The sequence below is a fragment of the Nuphar pumila genome, chromosome 5 (assembly GCF_984573655.1).
Source record: "Nuphar pumila chromosome 5, dmNupPumi1.hap1.1, whole genome shotgun sequence".
Lineage (NCBI taxonomy): Eukaryota > Viridiplantae > Streptophyta > Magnoliopsida > Nymphaeales > Nymphaeaceae > Nuphar > Nuphar pumila.
In genome coordinates, this window is record NC_143253.1 from 32,544,517 (window position 1) to 32,569,230 (window position 24,714).

The 24,714-nt window shown below is 42.7% G+C and overlaps 2 protein-coding genes across 2 annotated transcripts; one reads left to right on the forward strand and one right to left on the reverse strand.

The window, feature by feature from the left end:
* The first annotated feature begins 1,081 nt into the window (after positions 1 to 1,081).
* LOC149837310 (4-coumarate--CoA ligase 1-like) lies at positions 1,082 to 5,504 on the forward strand. Its single transcript, XM_090005952.1, has 5 exons — positions 1,082 to 2,183; positions 2,575 to 2,773; positions 3,423 to 3,636; positions 4,393 to 4,495; positions 5,049 to 5,504. The coding sequence occupies exons 1-5, from the start codon at positions 1,194 to 1,196 to the stop codon at positions 5,166 to 5,168; spliced, it is 1,626 nt and encodes a 541-aa protein (XP_089862078.1). The 5' UTR covers positions 1,082 to 1,193; the 3' UTR covers positions 5,169 to 5,504.
* A 10,748-nt stretch (positions 5,505 to 16,252) lies between these two features.
* Positions 16,253 to 22,189, reverse strand: LOC149837311 (4-coumarate--CoA ligase 1-like). The gene is made up of 5 exons (XM_090005953.1): positions 21,069 to 22,189; positions 19,485 to 19,680; positions 18,273 to 18,486; positions 17,252 to 17,354; positions 16,253 to 16,521 (listed from the first exon to the last, which is right to left on the reverse strand). Exons 1-5 carry the CDS (start codon positions 22,089 to 22,091, stop codon positions 16,402 to 16,404), a joined length of 1,656 nt encoding a protein of 551 aa, XP_089862079.1. The 5' UTR covers positions 22,092 to 22,189; the 3' UTR covers positions 16,253 to 16,401.
* Between the last annotated feature and the right edge of the window lie 2,525 nt (positions 22,190 to 24,714).

Genomic DNA, 24,714 nt, shown 5'->3' on the forward strand with positions numbered 1-24,714 from the left:
AACAAAGAGAACGAGAGGGAGCCAACGACGTTGGGGCTGTCGAAAGCTGCAACGAGACAGAGAGAGACGAGAGTTGCGAGGAGAGGGAATGAGAGGGGAGGGAGCAGGCGCAGAGCTCTGTCCCTTCCCTCTGATGATAAAGAACCCCTCAGGGGTTTGAATAAGGAAACCCCGAAGGGTTTCCTTTCACGGAGTAACGCAACGGCCGACGATGGTCGTTACGGGAGGTGAGGAGGAAGGCGGAGGGTGGCGTAGGGAAAGGCGTTGTGAGTCCTTCTCCGTGACCCTACTCACTTAACTCTATTGGGTTCTTAGATTCGGGTCGGGTCTAGACCCAACCCGGATCAGATAATTTTTTTTTTCTCACGATTATTATAGTTGGGCACTGAGTCAAGTTGACTCGGTTTCTAATTCTGGGGTGGGCGATCACCTCACCATTTTTTTTTTATAAACCAAGAGAAAAAACCGATCACCGACCCCCTGCTCATCAGGGAGTACACCTTGAATAGAAGGATGCCAACCATGGGTTTAGAACTCGTGTCGTCTTGTATACTTGGTGACATTGACGCAAGTGAACCCTCAGATGAGCAAACACCTTCTGGGTCATACCTCACCATTTAACTTTATCGTATCTCTGTTGCCAAACCAAACAATCAGTTTTTTTATTCTCATGAAGTGCGGGAAAACCACCCTCGGTATCGCGGTATCAGATATCTAATGACGCTGGCTAAGTCTACTGGACCCTTACTTTCATGAAGATGCCAAGCTGAGCAAGGGCTTAATTCAAACCAAACAGTCGGTTGACATGATTATCTTAAACTTCGCCATCTTTTTCCCAAAATCACCAACTAAGGTGCATTTTCGTCATTTGCTTGGTAGCTGGAGTCGCAAATGATGGCTGGTCAGCTCGATAACGACATCTCTCTTTCACCCCGTTCACCAGCCCCACCACCAACCATCCATGTCCACGAAAACGCCCTCATAAACCCCACAATCCCAACCGTCTCCCTGTCCCCACCATCACCACCCTCTTCCTTCCCACCAGTATATTACCACCATTCTCTTCCCCTCCGAAAACTCAGCACCCATCTTCCTCCGAGTGCTCTCTTCCTAACTAGCTGGTTCATCCCTTCCCACAAAAAAAGACATAGAGAGAGAGAGAGAGAGAGTTATCACATACAGTAGTGAAAGAAATGGAGAAATCTCAGACTCAGGAGTTCATCTTCCGCTCGAAGCTCCCTGACATCGACATACCGAACCACCTCCCTCTCCACACCTACTGCTTCCAGAAGCTGGACGCTCTGCGAGACAAGCCCTGCATCATCGACGGAGCCAAGGATAGAATCTACACCTATGCCGAGGTCGAGCTCACATCCCGTCGGGTAGCCGCGGGGCTCGCGAAGCTCGGCATCCAGCAGCGCGACGTGATCATGATGCTGCTTCCCAACTCTCCCGAGTTCGTGTTCGTCTTCTTTGGCGCGAGCTTCCGCGGGGCGACCACGACGACGGCCAACCCGTTCTACACGCCGCAGGAGATCGCGAAGCAGGCTCGGGCGTGCAAGGCGAAGCTGGTGGTGACTCAGTCAGCGTACGCGGAGAAGCTGGGCGAGCTGAGGGAGAAGGACGGGGTGAAGGTGGTGTGCGTGGACGAGGGGTACCCGGAGGGTTGCCTGCACGTGTCGTGCCTGACGGAGGCGGACGAGGGGGAGATGCCGGAGGTGGAGGTTCTGCCGGAGGACGTGGTGGCGCTGCCGTACTCGTCGGGGACGACGGGGATGCCCAAGGGCGTGATGCTCACGCACAGGGGGCTCGTCACAGACGCCGCGCAGCACGTCGACGGGGAGAACCCGACGATCTACATGAGGAGGGAGGACGTGGTGCTGTGCGTGCTGCCGCTGTTCCACATATACTCGCTGTCGATACTGCTGGCGGGTTTGAGGGCGGGGTCGGCCATGCTGGTGATGGGGAAGTTCGAGATCGGGACGCTCATGGAGCTGGTGCAGCGGCACAGGGTGACGATCGCGCCCATCGTGCCGCCCATCGTTCTGGCCATGGTGAAGAGCCCGCTCATCGACAGCTACGATCTCTCCTCCATCAAGACCCTCATGTCGGGAGCCGCGCCCATGGGCAAGGAGCTCGAGGACGCCCTCCGCACCAGGATCCCCAACGCCAGGCTCGGCCAGGTGAGTTTCTTGTTTCCCATTTCTCTACCTCTCGTGAAACCCCGTTTTTACGTAAAATTGTTACTCGAAAACGTCACACCAGCACAGTATTAGCAGAGTACTCGGGCCCTTAAAATCCAACACGTTTCTTTGACGCATGGATGAACGGACAGCATGAGGGTTACCTTTGGTCATAAGGGATCAACTCACCTAGTCCTTTCGTGCTCAATCTCAGCTAGGCCTTGTCAAATAGGGTTCACTCACCTGGGCTTGTCCTGGTCTGTCTGTGTCACGTTGTGCGTGTGTGTGTGTGCATATGCGCAAGTGCGATACATGTATGTGCATGCATACTTTTTGGGTGTATGTTAAAGGCCTAACACTAATTTAAGATGATTTTTTTTTTTTTTGACAGGGTTATGGAATGACTGAGGCAGGTCCGGTTATTTCAATGTGCTTGGCCTTCGCAAAGGAGCCATTCGAGATCAAATCGGGCTCTTGCGGCACAGTTGTGAGGAATGCAGAGTTGAAGATTGTTGATCCGGACACCGGCGCATCCCTACCCCGCAATCAAGCAGGAGAGATCTGCATTAGAGGAGCACAAATAATGAAAGGTGCATAATTTTCTCGCATCACCATTAATTAGCACTAATGATACATAAGGCTAATTCTTTAAATCTCACCTATTTACAATATATCACCATATTATCATGATTAAATAGTCAGTATCTTGCCATGAACTCGTTTAAATTCGAGCTGAGCCCAACTGGGCGCTAGCTGATCTACTTGACCAAGCCCACTTGGCCAAGTGGACTGATCACCACTCAAGCCCACTTGGCCAAGTGGACTGATCACCACTCAAGCCCATGCTAGTTAAAATGTATGTCATTATCATTGCTACATAAGGTTTAATTAACAGTGGCCTCTATTATATATGAGACCCTGTACCTTATTTTAACAACTTTATATAGTCCCTATAAAAAACAAAGAAACCATTTGTTTAGGAAAAAGACATGAACAAGATTATTGAAATTGCACAATAAGCTACCTAATCTAGCTCCCTAAATGGGGATGTTAACTGGGTTGGAGTTTAGTCTATCAGACCCAGATGATCGGACTTTGACTTTTCAAACCCCGTTTGGTGACCAAATCGGGTCATACCTGTAAACGCTAGCTAGATGGACCCGGGTCAGTTGGTTTTTATATATAAAACAGAACCTGATCTGGGACTAATTAACCAACCTGCTCTTGCTCATTGGCCAGGTTATCTCAATGATCCGGAGGCAACAGCAACGACAATAGACAAGGATGGATGGCTGCACACAGGAGACATTGGGTTTGTTGATGATGATGATGAGCTCTTCATAGTGGACCGGCTCAAGGAGCTGATCAAGTACAAAGGGTTTCAGGTGGCCCCTGCCGAGCTCGAAGCAATGCTCCTTACCCACCCGGCCATCGCCGATGCTGCCGTTGTCCCGTAAGTATCCCGAAAACCTGATGAACATGAAATTAGGAATGTAAATTAATATATTAACATCATTTTATATGTAAAGGTTCAGGTTTGGGTCAGATACAAGACCAATCCAAGTTCATAATTACTTCGAAAATTCCGTAAACAAAAGTCATACCATTTGATCCAATCAAGTTGAGTGAATGTGACCTAATGAGATCCGGATTCAGTATATGCGTTTTCATCTAGTCCAAATCTGAATCTAAACCCAATTAATTTACATCTGATTATATATATATATATATATATATATATATATATATATATATATATATATATATATATATATATATATATATATATATATATATATATATATATCCCACTACTTGAGACCGACCAATTTACATCCCTAGTGGCAGAATTGAAGTTAATTGGGCATGGATACTCCGTCCAAATCTCATGGGGACCCACTTCAATGAGATGCCCGCCCATCTGATGTCCAGAACTGACACGAAATTGGCCATGAATATTCAGCTTAGAATATTCGGATCTGGTCCAATCAGATATCCAATTCTTTTCGCATCCCTATTTTGCCCTTGCCCTGTAGATGAGGATAGGCTGGTTAACTTTTAAACGGATCACGGATTTCTCGGTCATTATTATCCACCGAAGCCTGCCGTTTTCCTTTGGAGAGAATATTTTAAATTCATTAAAAGTCATGTTTATATGTAGAGTGTGGACTCTCACATCGGATCCCCGTTTATCCTCTTCTACTTGCAGGATGAAGGATGAAGCAGCTGGTGAGATTCCGGTGGCCTTTGTCGTCAAATCGAACGGCTCAGAGATCACGGAAGATGACGTCAAGAAGTTCATCGCTAAGCAGGTGAGATCAAATGACCCGAAACTGATTGTCGGATCATGTAGCTCCAAAAGGGTCTCATCCAGAAGGGTTATCTCAACTTCACTCTGGGCCCTTATTGGATCCAGATATGGATCCAAATGATCATGGGTCTATCATCATAGTCCTCTATAAAAAAAAATCATGTAGAACTAGTACCATCTTATTATACATAATCAGATCCAAACGGGAATGAAAGTGCAATCACATTGCACATTTGCAATGTGCCGCTGGACCTGTTCATCGTCCATCTTTTGTTGGGCCCCACTCTGACAGGCTGTACAACAGAAGCTGGAGGGTGATCAAGTGTAGCGGCACATTGCATTTGTGCAATGTGATTGCACCTGATCTAGGTATGGTTAAATCCAACCAGTACTAACCAAAAAAGTTGAATTTATTAACCCATTTTAGTGATCCAGAACAGGTCTGATGCATTCATAGCCCTAGATTTTAAGAGGGCAATGGCACACATGTCATTTACATGAAAGACAATGATGAAGTTGGTACTTCAAATTAACTAAGCTGCTTTACTTTGCAGGTGGTGTTCTACAAAAAACTACAAAAGGTCTTCTTCCAAGAGGCTATCCCAAAGGCACCTTCGGGCAAGATACTAAGGAGAGAATTAAGGGCAAGGTTAGCAGCAGGGTGCCCACAGTGAGAGGGAGAGAGAGTGTGTGTGTGTGTGTGTGTGATCTACCTGTGACTCCCAATGCAGGAGTTCATCTGATTAATCTTGTGAATGATGATGATGAGGATGGGAGTAAATGTAATTGGTAATGTGTAGGTGATAGGGGGTAATTGCCATGCAGTTGGAGGAGGAGACCCCTTTGACTACTTAGGGATCAAGCAATTACCCCCAATTGTTGAGATGTTTGATTTTTTCTTCTCTCTTTTTTTTTATTGTTCTTTTCATGTTTATGCGAATGAATCGATATGTTTTGTAAGAATAACAATTGAAAGACACTTCTATATTTTACATTTTACCCATGATGCACAACTCTCTCTCTCTCTCTCATACAGATGAACATATCAGCGGTGATCAAGGGCCCTCCATGCTTCATCTCCTAACATTTTGTTCACGAAGTAGAGTTCATGAACTGCCTAGCATCATATATCTGTGGTTTCTAAATAAGTAGATGAAAATTATTCAGTTCATAAGGGTTCCACCTTCCCGGCTAGGGGCGACCATTGTTTGTCACCTGACTTGGGAAGACCACGGTTCAAAACGCATAGGGGCCATCTCTTGCCACTAGGTCGCTGGGTGTACTCCTTGGTGAGTGGAGAGATCTCAGTAGTTTTTTTACCAACCAGAGGTCTAACCAATGTACAGTTGGTGATCGGGTTTTTCCTTGGCCTGACAAAAAAGATGGAAATTACTCGATAGAAGAATTAGTATTTGCTTCTTCTTTTTTTTGTAAAAGAGAGAACATTTGTTGCACTACTGGCATCGTATTAACTAGTAAAATGCAATGGATAGATGTGATTAAAATCAAAACATGCTTTCGATCATTTATGTCAGTTTATAGCTGACCTACTCTGAACATGTTGATGTAAATCCCCCACTGGATTTACAAAGAAAACTACCAAAACTACAATATAGCTAAGGAAAAATGAGAAATTGAAGGAAATAAGAAAATTGTAAAATTAACTAAAACTTAAAAGAAAGAGAATAACTGATTTCAAGTCCAATTGAACTGCTTACGCTACAAGATTTCTCATCTACTTATAGATGAGAAATTTCCAATTTTGATAAACTCTAAATATTATAAGTCTCTTAATCAGGGATGGCAGTGGAACAGGGGGGACGGTGCCCTGCCCTGCCTCGCCCTGTTTGGACCGGGAATGAAGGATATGAAATGGGGGAATGGATTGGGGATGGAGGTTAAAATCAAAACTCATGCGAGGATGAACTTACTTTTACCCACGCCCCGTCTCATCCCATCCTCGATCCTTGTTAAAAAATTTACTATCATACCCTTATATTAACCCTAACATAAAACCCTTTCTCAAATCTCTCCTCTCCTTCCTCTAACAAGCTGCCTGAACTCTAATTTCTCTCATCTTCTTCCTCCAAGGCCAGAATGCGACAACGGTGGAACGACAGAGAAAACAGGACTCCTCTCTGCCTTGTCCCATTTGTAATGGGGATTGAGGAAATGAAAGTAAAAATGGATCGAGGATGGAGGTTCAAATCAAAACCCGTGCGGGAATGAAGGTGGGAATGGAGGGCAAAATTTAGAGATGGGGGCGGGGAAGGAGACCTTGTCCCCTGCCCCCGCCCCGGTCCACTGCCATCCCTGCAACTAATATAAATAAGCATCTTAATTAGATATTAATCCAATGTAGATCCAATATCCAAATACAATCTTTAAAAAAAATAAATTAAAATATGGATCCAAAATTATCCAATGGACCAGGTCACTGGGCTCCGCTCCTGCATCAGCAATGGATCAATTTTCTTGAAACCGCTGTCTAGCAATCATTTTTAATATTAAGGTAATTTACATTTAGGCACCTAATATATGGAAAGTTTATGTTGAGCCACCTCCCTTTTCAAATACTTAGATGAATTCCTATCTTTTTAAAAAAATTGTTGAGATGACTACTTGACTTACTTTTTTTTATAGCACAAATGACTCTTCTAACATTTTCCTTTCCTTAAATGGTTGAAAGTCATTTTTGTAGCTACAATTAAGGGCAAGTATATATATAAAAAAAAAAGTTGGTGTTAATGCAAGTTAAAACACTTTTTTGAAGTATTATTGAAGCCCAAAAATAGAGAGCCTTGACAAGCAAGACTGCACATTTTTGAACTCTTTGGGCGCATTTGCTTTGCCTAGTGAAAGTGCAAGAATCGCAGCTACTTGACCTTCACAGGACTTGCCAACATGGGAATGTTTGCCCTGTGATTAAGAACCCAGTTGTGATCCTGAATGCCTTTTAACCTGTGAAACTTGGTCAGAACTCTAACCCCGTGGCACTTTCACAGAAAATTGATTATCAGCAGAGAATCCAAAAAAGGCGATATGCGAATTTGATTGATTTACAAATTTATTACATATAAAAAAAAGTGGATTTTCACCATCTCAGTGCGAATAGGAATCCGAATCCTGACTTCGCTTCTGTGATTCCTAATCATATCCCAATTAGGACAATGGAAAATAGGACAAAGTAAGTCCAAACTATAGTGTATTCTTATATATATATACCAACCAAAATTGGGCAAATTAAGTCCAAACTAGAATATGTTTACAAATCAAATATGTTTGCTGGTGTGAATCCAGATTTTTATATTTTTTTTTTTTTTTGCAAATCTAACCTTGAAGATGCATTCAACATGGTCCATTTGCTAGGAACTGACTGTTGGATCATCGTAATCGAATCAACAAATGTTATTTTTTATTCTTAAATATTTATGAAAATTCTAAGCCGTTGATTTTCAACCCTTAAAGGATCTTTCTTATACATCGTAATTGGGATGATCCAAAAGTCGTAAATAGGGATGGCAGTGGACCGGGGGAAAGCGGGGCCCCGCCCCGCCCCGTTTGGACCGGGGATGGAGGGTATGTAACGGGGATGGAGGCGGGGACGAAGGTTAAAATCCATCCCCGTCCGGGGGTGGAGGCGGGGATGGACTAGCACGTTCCCCCGCCCCGCCCCATCCCCGCACCGGCCCCACCCCGCCCCGCCCCCGGCCCATCCCCGTCCCGGCCCCGCCCCATCCCCACCCCCCAGCCCTTTATATTTTTCTACATGTTTACTAACCCTAACTCCCTTCCCTAATTTCCTAACCCTGGAGCCACCGAGCCGGGTCGTCGCCTCTTCCCCTTCCCCATCCACATTATCATTGGAGCCGGGCCGTCGCCGACCACCGTTTGCCGTCGCCGATCACCGTTTGCCGACACCGACCACCGTTGGCCGACACGATCGATTCTCTCCCTCCTTCCATCTCTGCCGCTGCCTTGTGCCACTGCCGTGAGCCTCCTCTGTGGTGCCATCTCCTCCCTCTTTTCTTTTTCCTTTCCCCGTCTGTAGCCTTGCATCGTCGGAGCAGCGTTGTCGCCGACCCCTCTCCTCACCGTCTTCCTGTTTCTTTGCTTCTCTTCTCTTAGTCTTGTGATATCGTTTCGTTCTCCATGCATTTTTTTGATTTCTGAAGAGTCGTTTGATGTGGATGAAGGCAAGGGGGGCGGACAGTGATGCTATCATCCTGCGGTTTGCTGGGAACATCAAGGACTCGGGTTCAAAAGTCACTCTAAGAAGGTCAACATTTGGGACGGGGATGGTTTCTCTAGAGCCCGTCATCTTGAGAGCATCCTGCTCTGACCTGAACATGTTGAAGCCGAGATTGCCCCCTTCACCTCCGATGAACTAGAACACAGGGGAGGGGAACAACTGCTTTCTGCCGGACCAGTCGGTGTCCTTGCCCACCCTGACATCGAACATATGGCCGGGCCTAAACCTCTTCCATGGGTCGGTTCTATAGAGAGCTGCAGCAGCTCTGACCAAGGACTTGATGAAACTTGGGTTTATTCCTTCCACCTTGAGAAGGCAAGTTCCAGAGCTTGGACCGAGGCCTGGCCCTGATCCGAACTGTTCTTGGAATCTTGCATCATTGGTATTACCCGCTATCAATGGTTGCCCATTCTTAAAGAGAAAATAAACTCAAGCAGAGAATTCTCCGTCACCAATGTAGCATCTGTGCCTTGATGGTGCCGTGAATTTTCGTCATCTGAAATTTGTACAAGTTTCTCAATGAAAAACACATGAAGAAGTATAAACTGGGGGAAAGGAGAAGAAGGGAGGAAGGGCACACATTTCTCATGGATGAATCAAAACACTAACTCATGTTTTGATTTATCATTTTTTTGTCTGATGGATGGATGAATCAATCTTGGAATTCTATGTTAAGATTGAAAATTCGGCTGATTTCCATTGTTTTATGATTGTTGGTTTGTTGTGTATTTGGTTGTCTTCGTGCATAATATTTATGGCATATGTCATGATGGTGTGACTCAAAGCGATTTGAATGGGTTGCTTTGAGCAGGAGATTTATTTCCCTTGCAGACAAAGAATTTTTCAATAGTACTTTTTTTGTGTGTGATTTCATCCGTTGGTTGTTGGGTAGCTATGGAAATCTTTGCACTTGCAATCTTGTAGGTGAAAAAAAGAGCTTACTGGAATAGAATGGTTCTTGTTCTTTTTTTTTAAATGACAATTTCATCAATGATATTGCTTTGTTCAGAATCTTAGTTCAGGCTATTCTTTCAATTGGATGGGGAGTGGGGTGTGTGTTGCAGGCTGGTATAACCGGATTAATTTTGCAAGTAGACATGCATATAATTCAATGCCATATTGATGTCTAACAGTGCCATATTGGATTATCAAATTACTATTTTCTTTTCCATATTGGTCATATTTGTTCAAGTTGTTACTGTTTCTGTTTGTTTCTTGCATTTCAATTTTGGTTGGTTTCGGTTGGTTCAAGTTGTTTCTGTTTCTGTATAAAATGCTCAATTAAAGTTCATATCAATCTGAAAATTTGTTGATAGTCTCTTTTTTGTGAATGTTTTGTAGATCTATAAGTTGGTGGCCAGTAATTTGATATGGAAGAGGAAGAACCATTAACCAATAAATTAAGTTCTCAACCTTCCAGTTCACATAGTATGTCTCAAGCTCTGGTTACACCAGTTGATAGCAACCATGTTTCAATGGAAGATAATGAAGATCAATCAACTGATTCAGGTAGATTTGCACTTGAACAGACAAGTAGGCATAAATCAGTTGTATGGAAACATTTCACTAGGAAAAAGATTAGTGGAAAGGATAAGTCAGAGTGCAATCATTGTCATAAATGTCTTGCTGGTGGTGCCAAGGCTGGAACTACTCATTTGCATGATCATATTAAGATCTGTCCTAGGCTTAAGCATAAAAATATGAAGCAATATATTTTGGCTACAAACAATGCTACAGTGAATGCCGAAAAAACTATAGAGAATTGGCAATTTGTTCAAGATGCTGGAAGAAGGGATCTTGCTATGATGATTATTCTACATGAATATCCTCTTAGTATGGTTGATCATTATGGGTTTAGAAAATATTCTAATACTCTTCAACCCTTGTTCAAAATGATTACTCGAAACACTGTAAAGAAAGATATTCACAAAATTTATAATGTGGAACGAGACAAGACAATAAAATTGTTGGAAAAAACTAAGAGTAGAATTGCCATCACTACAGACATGTGGACATCTTCCAATCAAAAGAAGGGATACATGGCTATCACTGCACACTTCATTGATAATTCTTGGAGATTGCAAAGTCGAATCATAAGGTACTTGTCAAATGTCAATCATTTTTTTTTAATTCTTACTAACATGTTTTTGCAATATCAATATTTAATCACCTTATTAAATTATGTTCAGGTTTTTATATGTACCTTATCGACATACCAAAGAAGTTCTTGTTGAGTGTTTGATGAATTGTTTGTTTGAGTGGAACCTTGATAGAAAGTTGATAAGTTTGACGATGGATAATTGCACCACTAATGATGCAGTTGTAGATATTTTATTGGATAAACTTCCATTTGGTTCATTAATATTACATGGACGGTTGTTTCATATGCGTTGTTGTGCCCATATTCTCAACTTGATTGTCCAAGATGGTTTGACTGTGATTGGGGAAAGAATTGAAAGAATTCGTGATAGTGTTGCTTATTGGACATCATCTCCCATGAGAATACAAAGATTTGAAGAGTCTGCTCATCAAATGCATATTTCAATTACCAAAAAACTTGCTCTTGATGTTAAAACTCGATGGAACTCAACTTTTATCATGCTTCAAACTGCTTTGCTTTATAAAGATGTTTTTACTCGTTTGACATATCGAGATCTCCACTACAAGCATTGTCTGACGAAAGAGGATTGGGAGGTGGCACAAGACAATTGTGAGAAATTAGAGTTATTTCATCGTGCAATAGAATTATTTTCAGGTACAAAGTATCCTACAGCAAATGCCTACTTTCCAACTATTTGTGGGATTAGAGTTGAGATGACTAAGTGGCTAATTGATCCAAAAGATGTGGTGAAAAACATGGCGCTTAGAATGCTAGAAAAATTTAATAAGTATTGGAGTGTGATCCATGGTATTATGGGAGTGGCCACTGTTTTAGATCCAAGATACAAGTTGAGCATGTTGGAATATTATTACAAGAAGATTTATGGAGACAATGAGGCTTTAAATGAAATTATGAGGATTAAGAATCTTTGTGTGGAGTTGATTAGTGAATATGAAAAACAAGAAAACAACTCCAATGAACCTGAACTTTTTCCTCCTCCTCCTCAATCAAGTATTGGATCCAAATGTCCACTAATTGATGATCTTTCTGACTTTGATAAGTTTATACAATCTAAAGATATTGAAAAAGCATGTGGGAGATCAGAATTGGAACATTACTTAGAAGATGGGATGATGCCAAGAACTCCAGATTTTGATATACTATCATTTTGGAAGTCAAGTGGTCCCAAGTATCCTCTTCTATAAATGATTGCAAAGGATATATTTGCCATTCCTGTCTCCTCAGTTGCTTCAGAGTCTGCTTTTAGTACAGGTGGAAGGGTGATCAGTCCACATCGTAGTAAACTTCTTCCAACTATAATAGAGGCTTTGATGTGCTCTCAAAATTGGTTGTGGGCTGAAGCACGAGGTAATGAAAGTTCATTTTTTTATAATTAGTGAATGCTTATGTTATAATGTATAACTAATGCATTATTTTTTTATTTATAGGTTCATCATCATCGAAGGATCCACAATGTTACACATTCTTAGAAGATATGGATGTGGTAAATTTTATTCTTTTACTCACTTCTTTTATCTGCTACTATTACTTGTTAACAAAATCTATTTTGTTTGGTTCATAGGAAAGTGAAGTAGAAGATACAAATGCTATCAATGCTGATGATATTTAGAGTTTAATGAGCTAATGGTAATTCTTTGATGTTCAACAAAATCACTTAATGTTGTATTGCAGCTAATGATATAGTGCATTTGACTATTCCACAGGTCTTGGTTGTAAGAAATGACTTGAAGATGGGGAAAGGGAAGATTGTTGCTCAATGCAGGTAATGTAATACTTGATCACACTCGTTCATGTAATTCTGTTGCAACATTCTAATAAATTGAAAATATATTTATTACAAGAATCATTCTATCTACTGTTGTTCCTAGGTTCAAAATATAGCAATATAGATTGTAGAACACCGTCCAGTGTAGGATCATTTTTTTTATTTTACTTCCTACTCACTCTCACTTTTTGCTAGTCGCTTCACGCTTCAAGCTTCATGCATTAAGCATTTCTTAAACAGTTGCTGCTGGTTTCATTCTTCATGCATCGTTTTGTACTCACTTCTTTGGTAACTATGGCCACAACATGGTCTTGGGGGTGTATCATCAGAATTTTGCTGATACATTAGGTTTGCAGCCACTTTGGCCGATTTTGAAAATGGATGGCACATTTGGGGAGTTTCCATTTACCTTGGGGTGACGGGGGGATTGAAGGAAAGAAACTTAATTTGGAAGTGATAACAATGGTTCAATCAAGCCACTCAAAATCATGTGAGTTTTTCTAGGTTGTGCTGCTTTCAGATGAGTTTTCCTTGCTATATTTATATTTTGATATGGCTTGCACTATTTTGAATTCTGTCTTTTTGTCTTGTTATTGCTTTCGAGGAGGAAATGTTTCTTAATTGATGTCTATTGCATAAGGTTTGTTTGATGTTCATCTTATTATTTTTAAAAAGGGAAATAACCCAAATATCCAAAAATATTAAAAAATCGTAAGTATATCCTCAAATATCTCAAAGTGACTAGCATCCTTTTGTACAAAAATGCTCCATAATTGATGTGTTGAACTACTACCAAATGCTGAAAATCCAACTACAAACTGGCCATTAGTGCTGCAGTATTCACCCTCAGTCACCAGAAAGTAATTTCACTTGCATAGCATTATTTTTACTATTGCTCTTTTTTCGTGCTGGCAATTTTCTCCATCTAAATCCAAATCCAACTCACATTAGCCAATGCCTGGTTAGTTGGATCTGGCATTGGCTACATCCGACCCGAATCTGAACTATTTACATCCCAATTTCTAAGACTTGCTGTATACTTGTCAGCCTCCTGCTGTTTGTTTTTCAATGAAAGTTTTTCTTTCCTTTTGGTCTATTTTTTGAAAGAAGCAATGTAACATTGTGGGCCTGTGGCACACTGAATACTTGCAGTCTTGCACTTGCCTTCTCTCTAACCTACCAAAACAAAAACTTGATTGCATGTACCTACAGGTGGTGCACATATTGCAGCTTTTTATATTGTGACAGATATTTAGTCTTAGGATGAGTCACATACCTAGTTCAATTTCTTCATACTGTTTTCTGCAACTCTCTCTCTCTCTCTCCATATATATATATATATATATATGTGTGTGTGTGTGTGTGTGTGTGTGTGTGGTGCTGCTGCTGTATTTTTTGTATTGATTTGTATATTCATTTACTTGTTCATAGGATGAATCCTTTCACTACTACAAGTCTACAAGAAGCAACAATTGAGAGAACTGGCTTTGCTGAATGGCACTCTTAGAGAGGAGAGCCCGCACATGAGTCCCAGTGTCTCTCCCTTTAACAGCTCTGGGATGAAGCGTGCTAAAACTGGGCGTTAACCATATACACTAATGCTTCAGTAGCATCTGCTTATTCTCTATCGTGTTTGCTATTCAATGGGAGGCATGGTTTGACATAGGAATAACTGAATAAGATAGTCATTGTGGTGCTGACGTGCATGAATTGGAAGTTCACATACACCAGAAAATGTGCTGAAAATGTACTAGATATTATTGGGAAAGTTTCACTTGGTACTCCCTTTATTAACATTAGTTTTTCTGAGCTGGTTACAGACTTGCATCTTATTAAATTAATGTTTATTCTTAGTTTGGCCTATCTTTTTAGAGCATTAAGATCATAATCAGAATTCTGGTTCTGTTTATCATGGTGCAATTATTTCAGTAAAATGTTGTTTATGCTTTATATTTTCGAAGTCTGTTGTTTTATATGCTGGATAACCATCTTGGGGCACAACCTTGCAAATGGTTCAATCAGCTGGGTTCAGATTCCAGAAACACTTTGGTTTTTTCTATTCCAGTATACATATATTTTCACGTATTGCCCCTTATTCTGATACTGCATCATAAGGGTCATTTCCCTTTTAACCAGATATCCGAGTTGTTGTGATAACAGCTTGATGAGATGCAATTTGACAAACGGGGAAGGGACGGGACGGGACGGGATGGGGATGGGACGGGGACAGGGACGGGGACGGGGCGGGGGTGGGGATTAGAATGTTGAGACGGGGCGGGGGTGGAGCTCCAAAGTCTCCCCCGTCACGGGGGTGGACCGGGGATGAAGGTTACATTTTAGAGGCGGGGCGGGGGTGGAGACCTTGTCCCCCGCCCCGCCCCGGTCCACTGCCATCCCTAGTCGTAAAAAAACCTATGAAAAACTTGGTTCATACCAATAAACATATTTGGTTGATAAACATATTTTAGTTACCATTTACATATATATATATATATATATACCTTCTCTTTATATATTACACAAAATATATATACCTATACACTCTGAGACGAATAGCATGTGTTCAGCTTTGACTCATTTAAGCTAAAGGAGCTGCACATGGTTATATGAACCAATAATGAATGAGTTTGTGATGAGCCAACCAAACCGAGTCACAAGCTGATCGGTTACATCATCAACTCTATTTCATTTAGAGGGCAAACACTCTCAATGGCTCATCAAATGCATTTACTTTTTCTTATGTTTATGCCCACGCCTAGAGGAATGTTGTCAGTATCGGTATGGGCTGTGTATCGTTTGTCCAACGATTCAGCTGAATCAGCTGATATCGATACTCAAGTGAATCATCCTGAATTGACCAAATAATAATAAAAAAATACTAAGTGACAATCAGAAGTGACACATGTTAAAGCTATTAAAATAGTATTAAAAAAATAATTTTAAGTATTTTTAAAATTTATTAACAAATAGCCGATTCAGGGTGATGTGTATCGATTTTCTGCCGATACACTAGGTAGATACCAACCGATACTGACAACATTGGCCTTGGTCTTGGTCGAGTACTCTCATTTGTCATCATTTAAGGCATATCAGTTGTTTCCATGCATCATGAATTTATGCTTTGGAAGGTTGTGTGAACCAATTGTATCCCTAAGATAGGCCTATATATGCACTAAACAATTGTTATCTAAAAAAATGAGCACCGTTGAAAAGGTTATTATTACCCCACAATTGTCAGTTTTTTTTTTCTTAGAGAATATGTGGATAAGCCCTTTCAGGGCGCATTTGATTGTGCAGATGGTGGTGTCCACCGTCGGCGCAATGCGTGGATGCGCCCATGCAAACACACGACACACGAACTAGCGGGACACTGAAAAAAAAACATCCCTCTGAGACGATTTTTCGTGTTAAGGAGAGTTTTGCCCATCCCCTGGAATAGAGGAGGAAATGACACCCCGAACGCTTTTGAAAAAAAAAACAAAACAAAGAAAAAGAAAAAAAAGTGATGTCTGCGGACAAGACAGGACATGGTGTCCTTGTCCAGGCCTGTCCGTGAATCAAATGCCCACTCGATAACCACACTTCTCAATCCCCTAAACCCTCCCATGCCAAATCACACTGCATAAATAAAAGCTCTTATTTCATATAAAAACTTATGGATAATTACACTAAATTTGCAGTCAATTGCATCCTCATCATGAATCACAAATTTAGCAGATGACCTCCTGGCTTCAGATCACAGGGTGACATTAGCAGTAAATGAGCCACTCATTGTGGGCTTGCGGTTGCTAATTTTGCTCGCAAATCTTTCCTTAGAATTTTCCCTGATGGAGCCTTCGGGATAGCTTGTAGGAAGAAAACCTTATGTATCTTTTTGTAGAACACCACCTGCATCCACAACAGAGTTGTTTAACTAAACACACACACACACACACACACACACACACACATATACATGCACGAGAGCATGCGCCCACACACACATATACACCCCTTTTTTTGTCATTTTTCTGCGTGATTTTCTGCCTGGGCTTCTCAAATGCTAATAACTTTTGGGCCATGGTCTACTGAGACATAATCAGACCAATCTTTCAGGAACATGACCAGGATGCAGGTACATTTAAATTTATACGTCAAGTTATCAACATATATTATTATTATTTCACTGCACAGTGATTTTAGAGTTGATCATGAATCCTAATGCTACCTTGTCAAATGGATAGTGAGAGTTAGATCCGGACCCAGTGACCTGATTCGAAACTTAGTCACTTGGAGTTTGGGACAAATCCAGGAGCTCTTTGCCACAACAAAGCTTTGATCCGATTGTACATCATGCTCTTTTGAGCAAACTTGAACCAGTGTCGTAGTTCAATGATCCAAGGTTGACTCAAAGCGGCCATGTCCGATAAGCGTGGATTGTAGATAGGGATGCAATGGATTGGATATGGATCGGATCCTATTCGGTCCCAGGTCAGAACGCTGGCCGAATTGCATCCAAATCCATAGACGTCCCCGTATATTGGGGAAGGGAGAGATGGTATATGTGCATATTTCAGGACACGGGCAAGGGCATAATTGTCGACATCTTACAAAATTTTCTGGTCGTTAGATCTCTCACCTGCTTAGCCACGAATGCCTTGACGTCATCCTCGGTGATATCTGAGCCGTTGGATTTCACAACGAAGGCCACCGGAATCTCTCCCGCTAATTCGTCTTCCATCCTGCAAAAAATCAAAACGGACGTGAAATTTAAATGATCATAATACCCCCATAAAAAGCCTCTCTCAAAGCCCTCCAGCTTCCAATAATGACCAACATGCCCCCAATTCCATATGTGGACTCCTTCTAGGCTGGGTCCGACCTGTAACCGTCGATCTGAGCCCATATCCAACTCTATACCTTTTAAGAACCACCTTACTAATCTGGATTTAGCTATAATCATGATCTTGTTGGATTTAGAAGTACTCAAATTAAAAATTCTATTTCGGATGTAAATGAGGAAAACCTGGATCCGAATCCCATTGGTTATAATCAGATGTAGCTTCCTTTACTGAATTGGACGATACAGATTTCGGTTCAGTCAGATACCCAATCAGGATCTGAACAGTTGACATTCCAATTGGACCTACATCTGTAGGTGTAACTGGACCAGATCTTGTTTGGCCTTTGATCCACATCCAAAACACTATCTTCAGATGTGGATCTTAAAATATCATCCCAATTTGAATTTCTGTAGTGATTGGATTTTAGGGTTCAAGCACAGACTTGGATTTAAATTTTGCATCTGATCTGTGCTAAGGTCCAGATCAAATCTGAACCGTTTGTCCTTTCTACTTGTAAAACCCATGCTTCTCACAAATTTGTACTGGATCCAGTTTCCACAGATATAAATAGATCCGTATTCTACTCATCTTTATCAGATCTAGTTTGGATTCAGATTCAGATTAACCAAGACCTGACTCTATCCAACCTCTCTGCCCTCCAGCACGGATCGATTTCAAATACCTTACTCAATCTGGATCTGGGTCAGTTGTTGCACTGACTTAAGGCAGAATGTGTGCATGAACCTGTATCCAATTAAGTTCCGGTCCACACAATGAGGGGCATGTTAGTAATTTGTACTTTTCCAGGATACTTACTGGACGACGGCAGCATCGGCGATGGCCGGATGCGTGATGAGCAGAGCTTCGAGCTCGGCAGGGGCAACCTGAAACCCTTTGTACTTGATGAGCTCCTTGAGCCGGTCCACAATGAATAGCTCCTCATCATCATCAATGTATCCAATGTCACCTGTGTGTAGCCATCCGTCTTTGTCTATCGTTCTCGCTGTTGCCTCCGGATCATTGAGATAACCTAGCCAGTCAGACCAAAGTGAGCCAAGTCAGATCCACATTCTGAGCCATGCTTTGCTACTAAGGGAATGTTTAGTTGAGTCTCTACAGATTTGGACTTAAAAAAAAAAAATTGTTTTTTAGAAAATATGATGCAAAAATGGGGTACTTCTTTTAAAAGATTAAAAGCACTGATACTTATTGCTTGAGCCTTGAATTAATATATTGTGTGATATACAATTTTTTTTAGTCGTGATATATATATATATATATATATATATATTCTTTTGTTTATATATAATCTTTTCAAACTTTTATATACACCCTTCTATGTTTACTTTCACCAGGTTTTTGTCCAAAAAATCAGGACAAAACATCAGTTTTCAACTTCCATCCAATAATAGGCCCATGTGGCAATAATTATGGTTCCCTCTTTTTGCAGCAACTTCACATGAACCTTATCCTTTAATTTGATCCAACCGATTACAATCATGCCTTCAAAATGTATGGCACACATTAAAAGGCAAAGGGCCTCTAACAACGCTTTATAAGTGCTGTTAAAGATTTTTTTTAGCTTTACATACTTTTGCATATACTAAGTAAGAGGCCCGCAACATTGGCAACCATTAGTTGCGATGGTGCCCAAAATGTGGGGGTTTCCATTTATTAAAGTCACATAAAGCATAGATAAGAAGATGTTGGTAAATGTGAAGACATTTTAGTTAAAAGAGGTATCTACATTTTGAGGACATTCACAAATACAGTACTACCTTCCCAATACCATGGGTTGTAAGGGTTGTACTGTATTTGTGAATGTCCTCCTACCTATGCCAGACATTCATGGTTTAAGAGTTGTGACGGTGGTGCTATATTTATAGATGGGTAAAAATATCCTAAAAATTTAAAAATCAAAATTTTGAATATGAGAAAATTTCTTTCTAAGTATTTCAAAAAGCACACCACCATTTTAGGACAGTATTATTATTTTTTAAATTAAAAATGGCTTGTTTGAATTATTACCTTTCATTATTTGGGCACCTCTGATGCAAATCTCCCCTGCTTGATTATGAGGTAGGGATGCTCCGGTTTCTGTGTCAATTATCTTCATCTCCGCGTTCCTTATGACCGTCCCACACGAACCAGACTTGATGTTGAAGGGCTCCTTTGCAAAGGCCAAGCACATTGACAGTGCACCTGCCTCCGTCATTCCGTACCCCTGCCCATGTATTTTCTCTCATCAATTTACATCATCATCATCATACAGGTGTGCGCACACACGCACTCGGACCAAACGTTAGGTGTTAAGCTTAATTGTAATAAATATTTGGTCTTGTTTAGGAATGTAAACAGAAAGGGTTTGGATCAGGTAATCCATTTACTCGGGTTTGGTAGGAAATGTAGTAACCCATTCATAATCGGATTCAGATTTGGTTTTGAGTTTTACATTCAAACCCGAACCAGAATCCCACAAAACCCAGAACCTCATTAAAAACCCCATCCCAATTAAGTGTAAATGTTGGGTTTTAAGCTAGTCAGTTCCGAGTTTGGTTTTATCTAATTTCATCTCATCCCAAACCGATTAGGACCTGATTACATCCCTAGTCTTATTGATAGTGCCTTGCTGTCCAGTAGAAAGACATAGTTGAGGTGTTTGTTATACACCTAATTACTTCCTAAATATGTGTTTCAGATTTTTTTTTAACTAAAAACATGCTTTAGATTCAGTTGTTACTGGAAAAAATGTCTAAAACTTCCAAATATCATTATCTAAAAAGCAATCAATAGGCTGTTAAAAACCACCACCCATGTGGTAAGCGGTGTTCTGTGTCAAGCTGAAGCCCAGGATCGAACCCCACTGCTACATAGGGCTGCTGTTACTTTTACATGGTTGGCAAGTAAGGCTTGGTGGTTGTGTCCTCAACCCGGAGTTTTGCCTTGCAGGGAGGCAGGCCCGACCCCGGTTCTCGGTGAGGTTCCTATATATAACCTTAAAGGGTTGTTTGTTTCACTCCCAAATGTTTCGCCGTGAAAATGGTTCTCTTATCCATGGTCGCTGAAACGAACACTGTGGATGAAAAGTAGAGACTGGTCCCATGCTTTTTGATGAGAAACGTTCATTTAGTGTGGAAACCGGGTCCGCTCCAAATGGAGAAGCACAGGAAAGTGTGTTTCGCATGAAACGCCTTTTCTGGAGGCTCTTGCGTAAAAACCGCGTTATAAAAGTCTTTGAAATAACTAATAAGACTCCGCGTAGTTGGCGGGGGAGATTTGTGAACGGCTCTGTCCTGAAAGAACAGCACAAGTTCAAAACCAACCAACGGATGCACATTCTTTAGTGCAAAGCTAGCTTCAGTCTCGCACTAAAGATAGATTTAGATGTGGTTTTCAAAACCCAGCATCGCAACCCCCGAACACGCACTGTAGCTACAGTGCGTGTTCGGGGGGTGCACATATAAACTGCCCCGCAGTATGACCTCTCATCGCATAGCTATACAGGAGATGATCTATCTCGCAGCCACTTCCTCGTGGACTCGTGTCCGTGTCACTGTATTAGTAACCATGAGAGAAAGCGAGAGAAAGTAGGTTTCATTCAGCAAAACTGACCTGGCCGAGTGTGATGTTGGGGATCCTGGCGCGGAGGGCGTCCTCGAGCTTCTTCCCCATGGGCGCCGCCCCGGACACCACCCTCCGTATGGACGACAAGTCGTAGCGATCGACGTCGGGGCTCTTGACGAGCGCCAGCACGATGGGTGGCACCAGAGACGCCACCGTCACCCGGTGCCTCTCCACCAGCCCCATCAGCGCCCCTACCTCGAACCTCCTCATCACAAGCACCGCCGCCCCCGACCTCACCGTACCCAGAAGCACCGACGTCAGCGCGTAGATGTGGAATAGCGGCAGCACGCACAGCACCACGTCCCCCTCCCTCAGGTGCATGTTCGGGTTCTCCCCGTCCACGTGCTGCGCCACGCTCGTCACCATCCCCCGGTGTGTCAGCATCACCCCCTTCGGCAGCCCCATCGTCCCCGAAGAGTACGGCAGCGCCACCACGTCCTCCTCCGGCACCACCTCCACCTCCGGCATCTCCCCCTCGTTCGCCTCCGTCAGACACGACACGTGCAGGCACCCCTCCGGCATTTCCCCCTCGTCCACACACACCACCCTTACCCCGTCCTTCTCCCTCAGCTCCCTCAGCTTCTCCGCGTGCGCCGACTGCGTCACCACCAGCCGAGCCCTGCTCGCCCGCGCCTGCCTTGCGATCTCCTCAGCCGTGTAGAACGGGTTCGCCGTCGTGGCGGTGGCGCCGCGGAAGCTCGCGCCCAAGAAGACGAACGCGAACTCGGGAGAGTTGGGAAGCAGCAGCATGATCACGTCGCGCTGCTGGATGCCGAGCTTGTCGAGCCCCGCAGCGACGCGGCGGGCCGTGAGCTCGACCTCTCCGTGGGTGTAGATTCGTTCCGTGGCTCCGTCGATGATGCAGGGTCTGTCGCGGACGGCTTCGAGGTTCTGGAAGCAGTAAGTGTGGAGGGGGAGGTGGTTCGGTATGTCGATATCGGGGAGTTTCGAGCGGTAGATGTACTCTTGAGCCTCAGAATTCTCCATTTCTATGGTGGTGCTGGTGGTCATGGGTTCTTTGTTTTTTTCTTTTTGATGATGGTACAGCAGGAGGAGGAGGAGGAGGAGCAGTATGAAGATAGAAAAGAGTGGTGGTGGGTTGTGTGAGAGGAGGAGAAAGGGGAGGTGATATAATTAGTGGGAGGAGTGGAGGGTGGTTGAGTGATGTGAGAGGAATTGGACAAGGTGGGGCAGGAAGGAAGGAGGGTGACTTGGAATTCTGAAGGCTTTGAGACATTGTTTCTGGACGATAATGGTTTGGTGGTGACCGGTGTTCAACTCGACAGGGTGGTCGCTATCTGGTTGACTAGACACCATTTGCGACTTGCTCGGATTTAGACTTTTAGTTCCCATTTAGCTTGACCAACTCAAGTTAGAGTTTCTTATCGATGATGAATTGATAATGGTGTTTCGTTGTCAAAAGACTCGGTCCACCAATGGGAATGTTGCGTTAATCAAGAGGGCTATTTTGCGTGTGGTGCGGCCACGACTTTCTTTCACGCTAGTTGGGAACCGGCCAGTTCACCTTTTGGACTCTATGGTTGGTGATGATAAAAGCAACTTTAGCTTTTACTTCCACATCCTAAGAAAATGGTACACCAACGTTGATACGTTTGGTTGATCTTTACAAATGCGAAAGTAAATCTCATGTGATTCCACTTATCATGTTTAGTTGAGAGGGTGGTGTATGTTCTCCCTGGAACACGTGTTCGGGGTCCGAATGAGTGCCACGTGGCACTCATTCGGCTGGTTATGTATGGAGGAAGATCTTGGGTTTTGCAATATTCCTTCCTCCGTACATAACCAGCCGAATGAGTGCCACGTGGCACTCATTCGGACCCCTGAACACGCGGCCCCGTGTTTAGGGGGTAACATACAACCTGCTCGTTGTTTAGTTGGTTTGCCAAAATGAATCTCATTTATATGAGTTTCATTTTTTTTTGTTTGATAAGTTGACCATAAACCATCTTCTTTTGAGGCTCTTTCCTTCTTTCCCTTCCCCCTTCTTCGGTTTCACACACACATAGAGAGACCTCACCACCCACCCCCGGCTTCCCCTTCCTCTGGTTCAAGACCCGCCAGCTCGCCACCCATTCTTGCTTTCCCTCCTCCTCCATTCACTTCTCCCCCGCCCCTTCCCACTACTCTGTCCTCGCCTCCCTCACCGTCTTCTCCTCTACCACCTTCCTCCTCCGCTCCTCCATCCCCAAATGTTGCCTTCTTCGATGCCTTTCGCACTGACATCCAGCTCATCATCGTTGGCTGCCAGTCTAATGTCCTCCACCGCCACTCTCGCCACCCGCCTTTTCTATATGCCCGCCTTTTCTATATGCTCTTCTTCTTCATATAGAAGAGAGCAAAAGACGAGGGAGATGAACATTTGGGGGAACCCCAACATTTACCCATGAAATACGAGGGTGATTTTGAATTATGAGATTGATCAAAATCACACCTATACCCATGAGATTCAAGATCTCACATGTTAACATGATTTTGAATCACACGTGGCCCAAATCTCATGCTTGCTGTGAGATTCACTCTCATGTGATCCGACCAAACATGAGACACTTGGCTAAGGCATGCAACCGATGTCTTAATTCCACAAAACACCTGCTTAAGAGCTTTGGCCGACGCATGCAGCTACTTGCTTGCTTGTAGTCGAATATGATATTTTGTTGTTAAATTCATTTATTTACTAACATTTTTTTTCTTTAAGAACTTAAAAATAAACGAATACATCTTTTCTACGAAGAATTTGAAAAGGAACAATCTCACTCAACAAGTTCGTTGGTTGCAAAACTTCAAGTATCTTTTTTCTGTATAGTGTACGTACTCTAAGAAAAACATTAATTAGCGACGAACATTTGCAACAGAAATAATTCGTCGCAATTTTGCGACGGATTAGAGAGAGAAAATTAGTCGTCCCTAAAATTAGAATTAGTTGCAAAATTTACGACGAAAAAATTGTGTCTCAAAATTCATCGCTAATTAGCGATGACTTAGCAACGTGGTGGTGGTTGCTTGTTAATTAAGAGGAGTGGGATGGAGGGGGTCTTGAGGAGCAAGTATGGTCATCAAGGATGGCCTTAGAGTTGGGTTGAAAATTTAAAGTGGAAGATTGGGTTTGGCTTTTGGAATGGGATCTTGAAGGTCTTTGATATTTTTATATCAAGTGCAGGTGGTGGTAGGTGAGGGGGAAAACATCTTTTTTTAGGGATGTTTGGGCAGTGAAGAAGCCACTACGACATGGACACCCATAACTCTTTTGTATCAACATAGAAATGGCAGGCAAGGTGAGGGACAGTTGGTCAGATACGTGGCAATGGTAGATCAAGATAGTCTGCCAACATAGTTCAATTACCACACAGCAGTTGCAGGATCTGTTGTTCTCATTGGTCGGTGTGTGGCTTGAGAATAGTGAAGACAAGATATGATGGGAGCATGAGAATGATGAAGAGTACATTGCGGCGTTTTGTTTCTTAGTGCAAGGCACACTTTCAGTTACCTAGCTACTCGAGTGTAGCCTATGAGAGGATGATCTACCTCCAAGGGCGAAGCTGTTTAGATGGCAAGTGATCCACGGCAGGGAAAGAATGGATGACAACCTATAAAGGATAGCGATTTGATTGGCTAG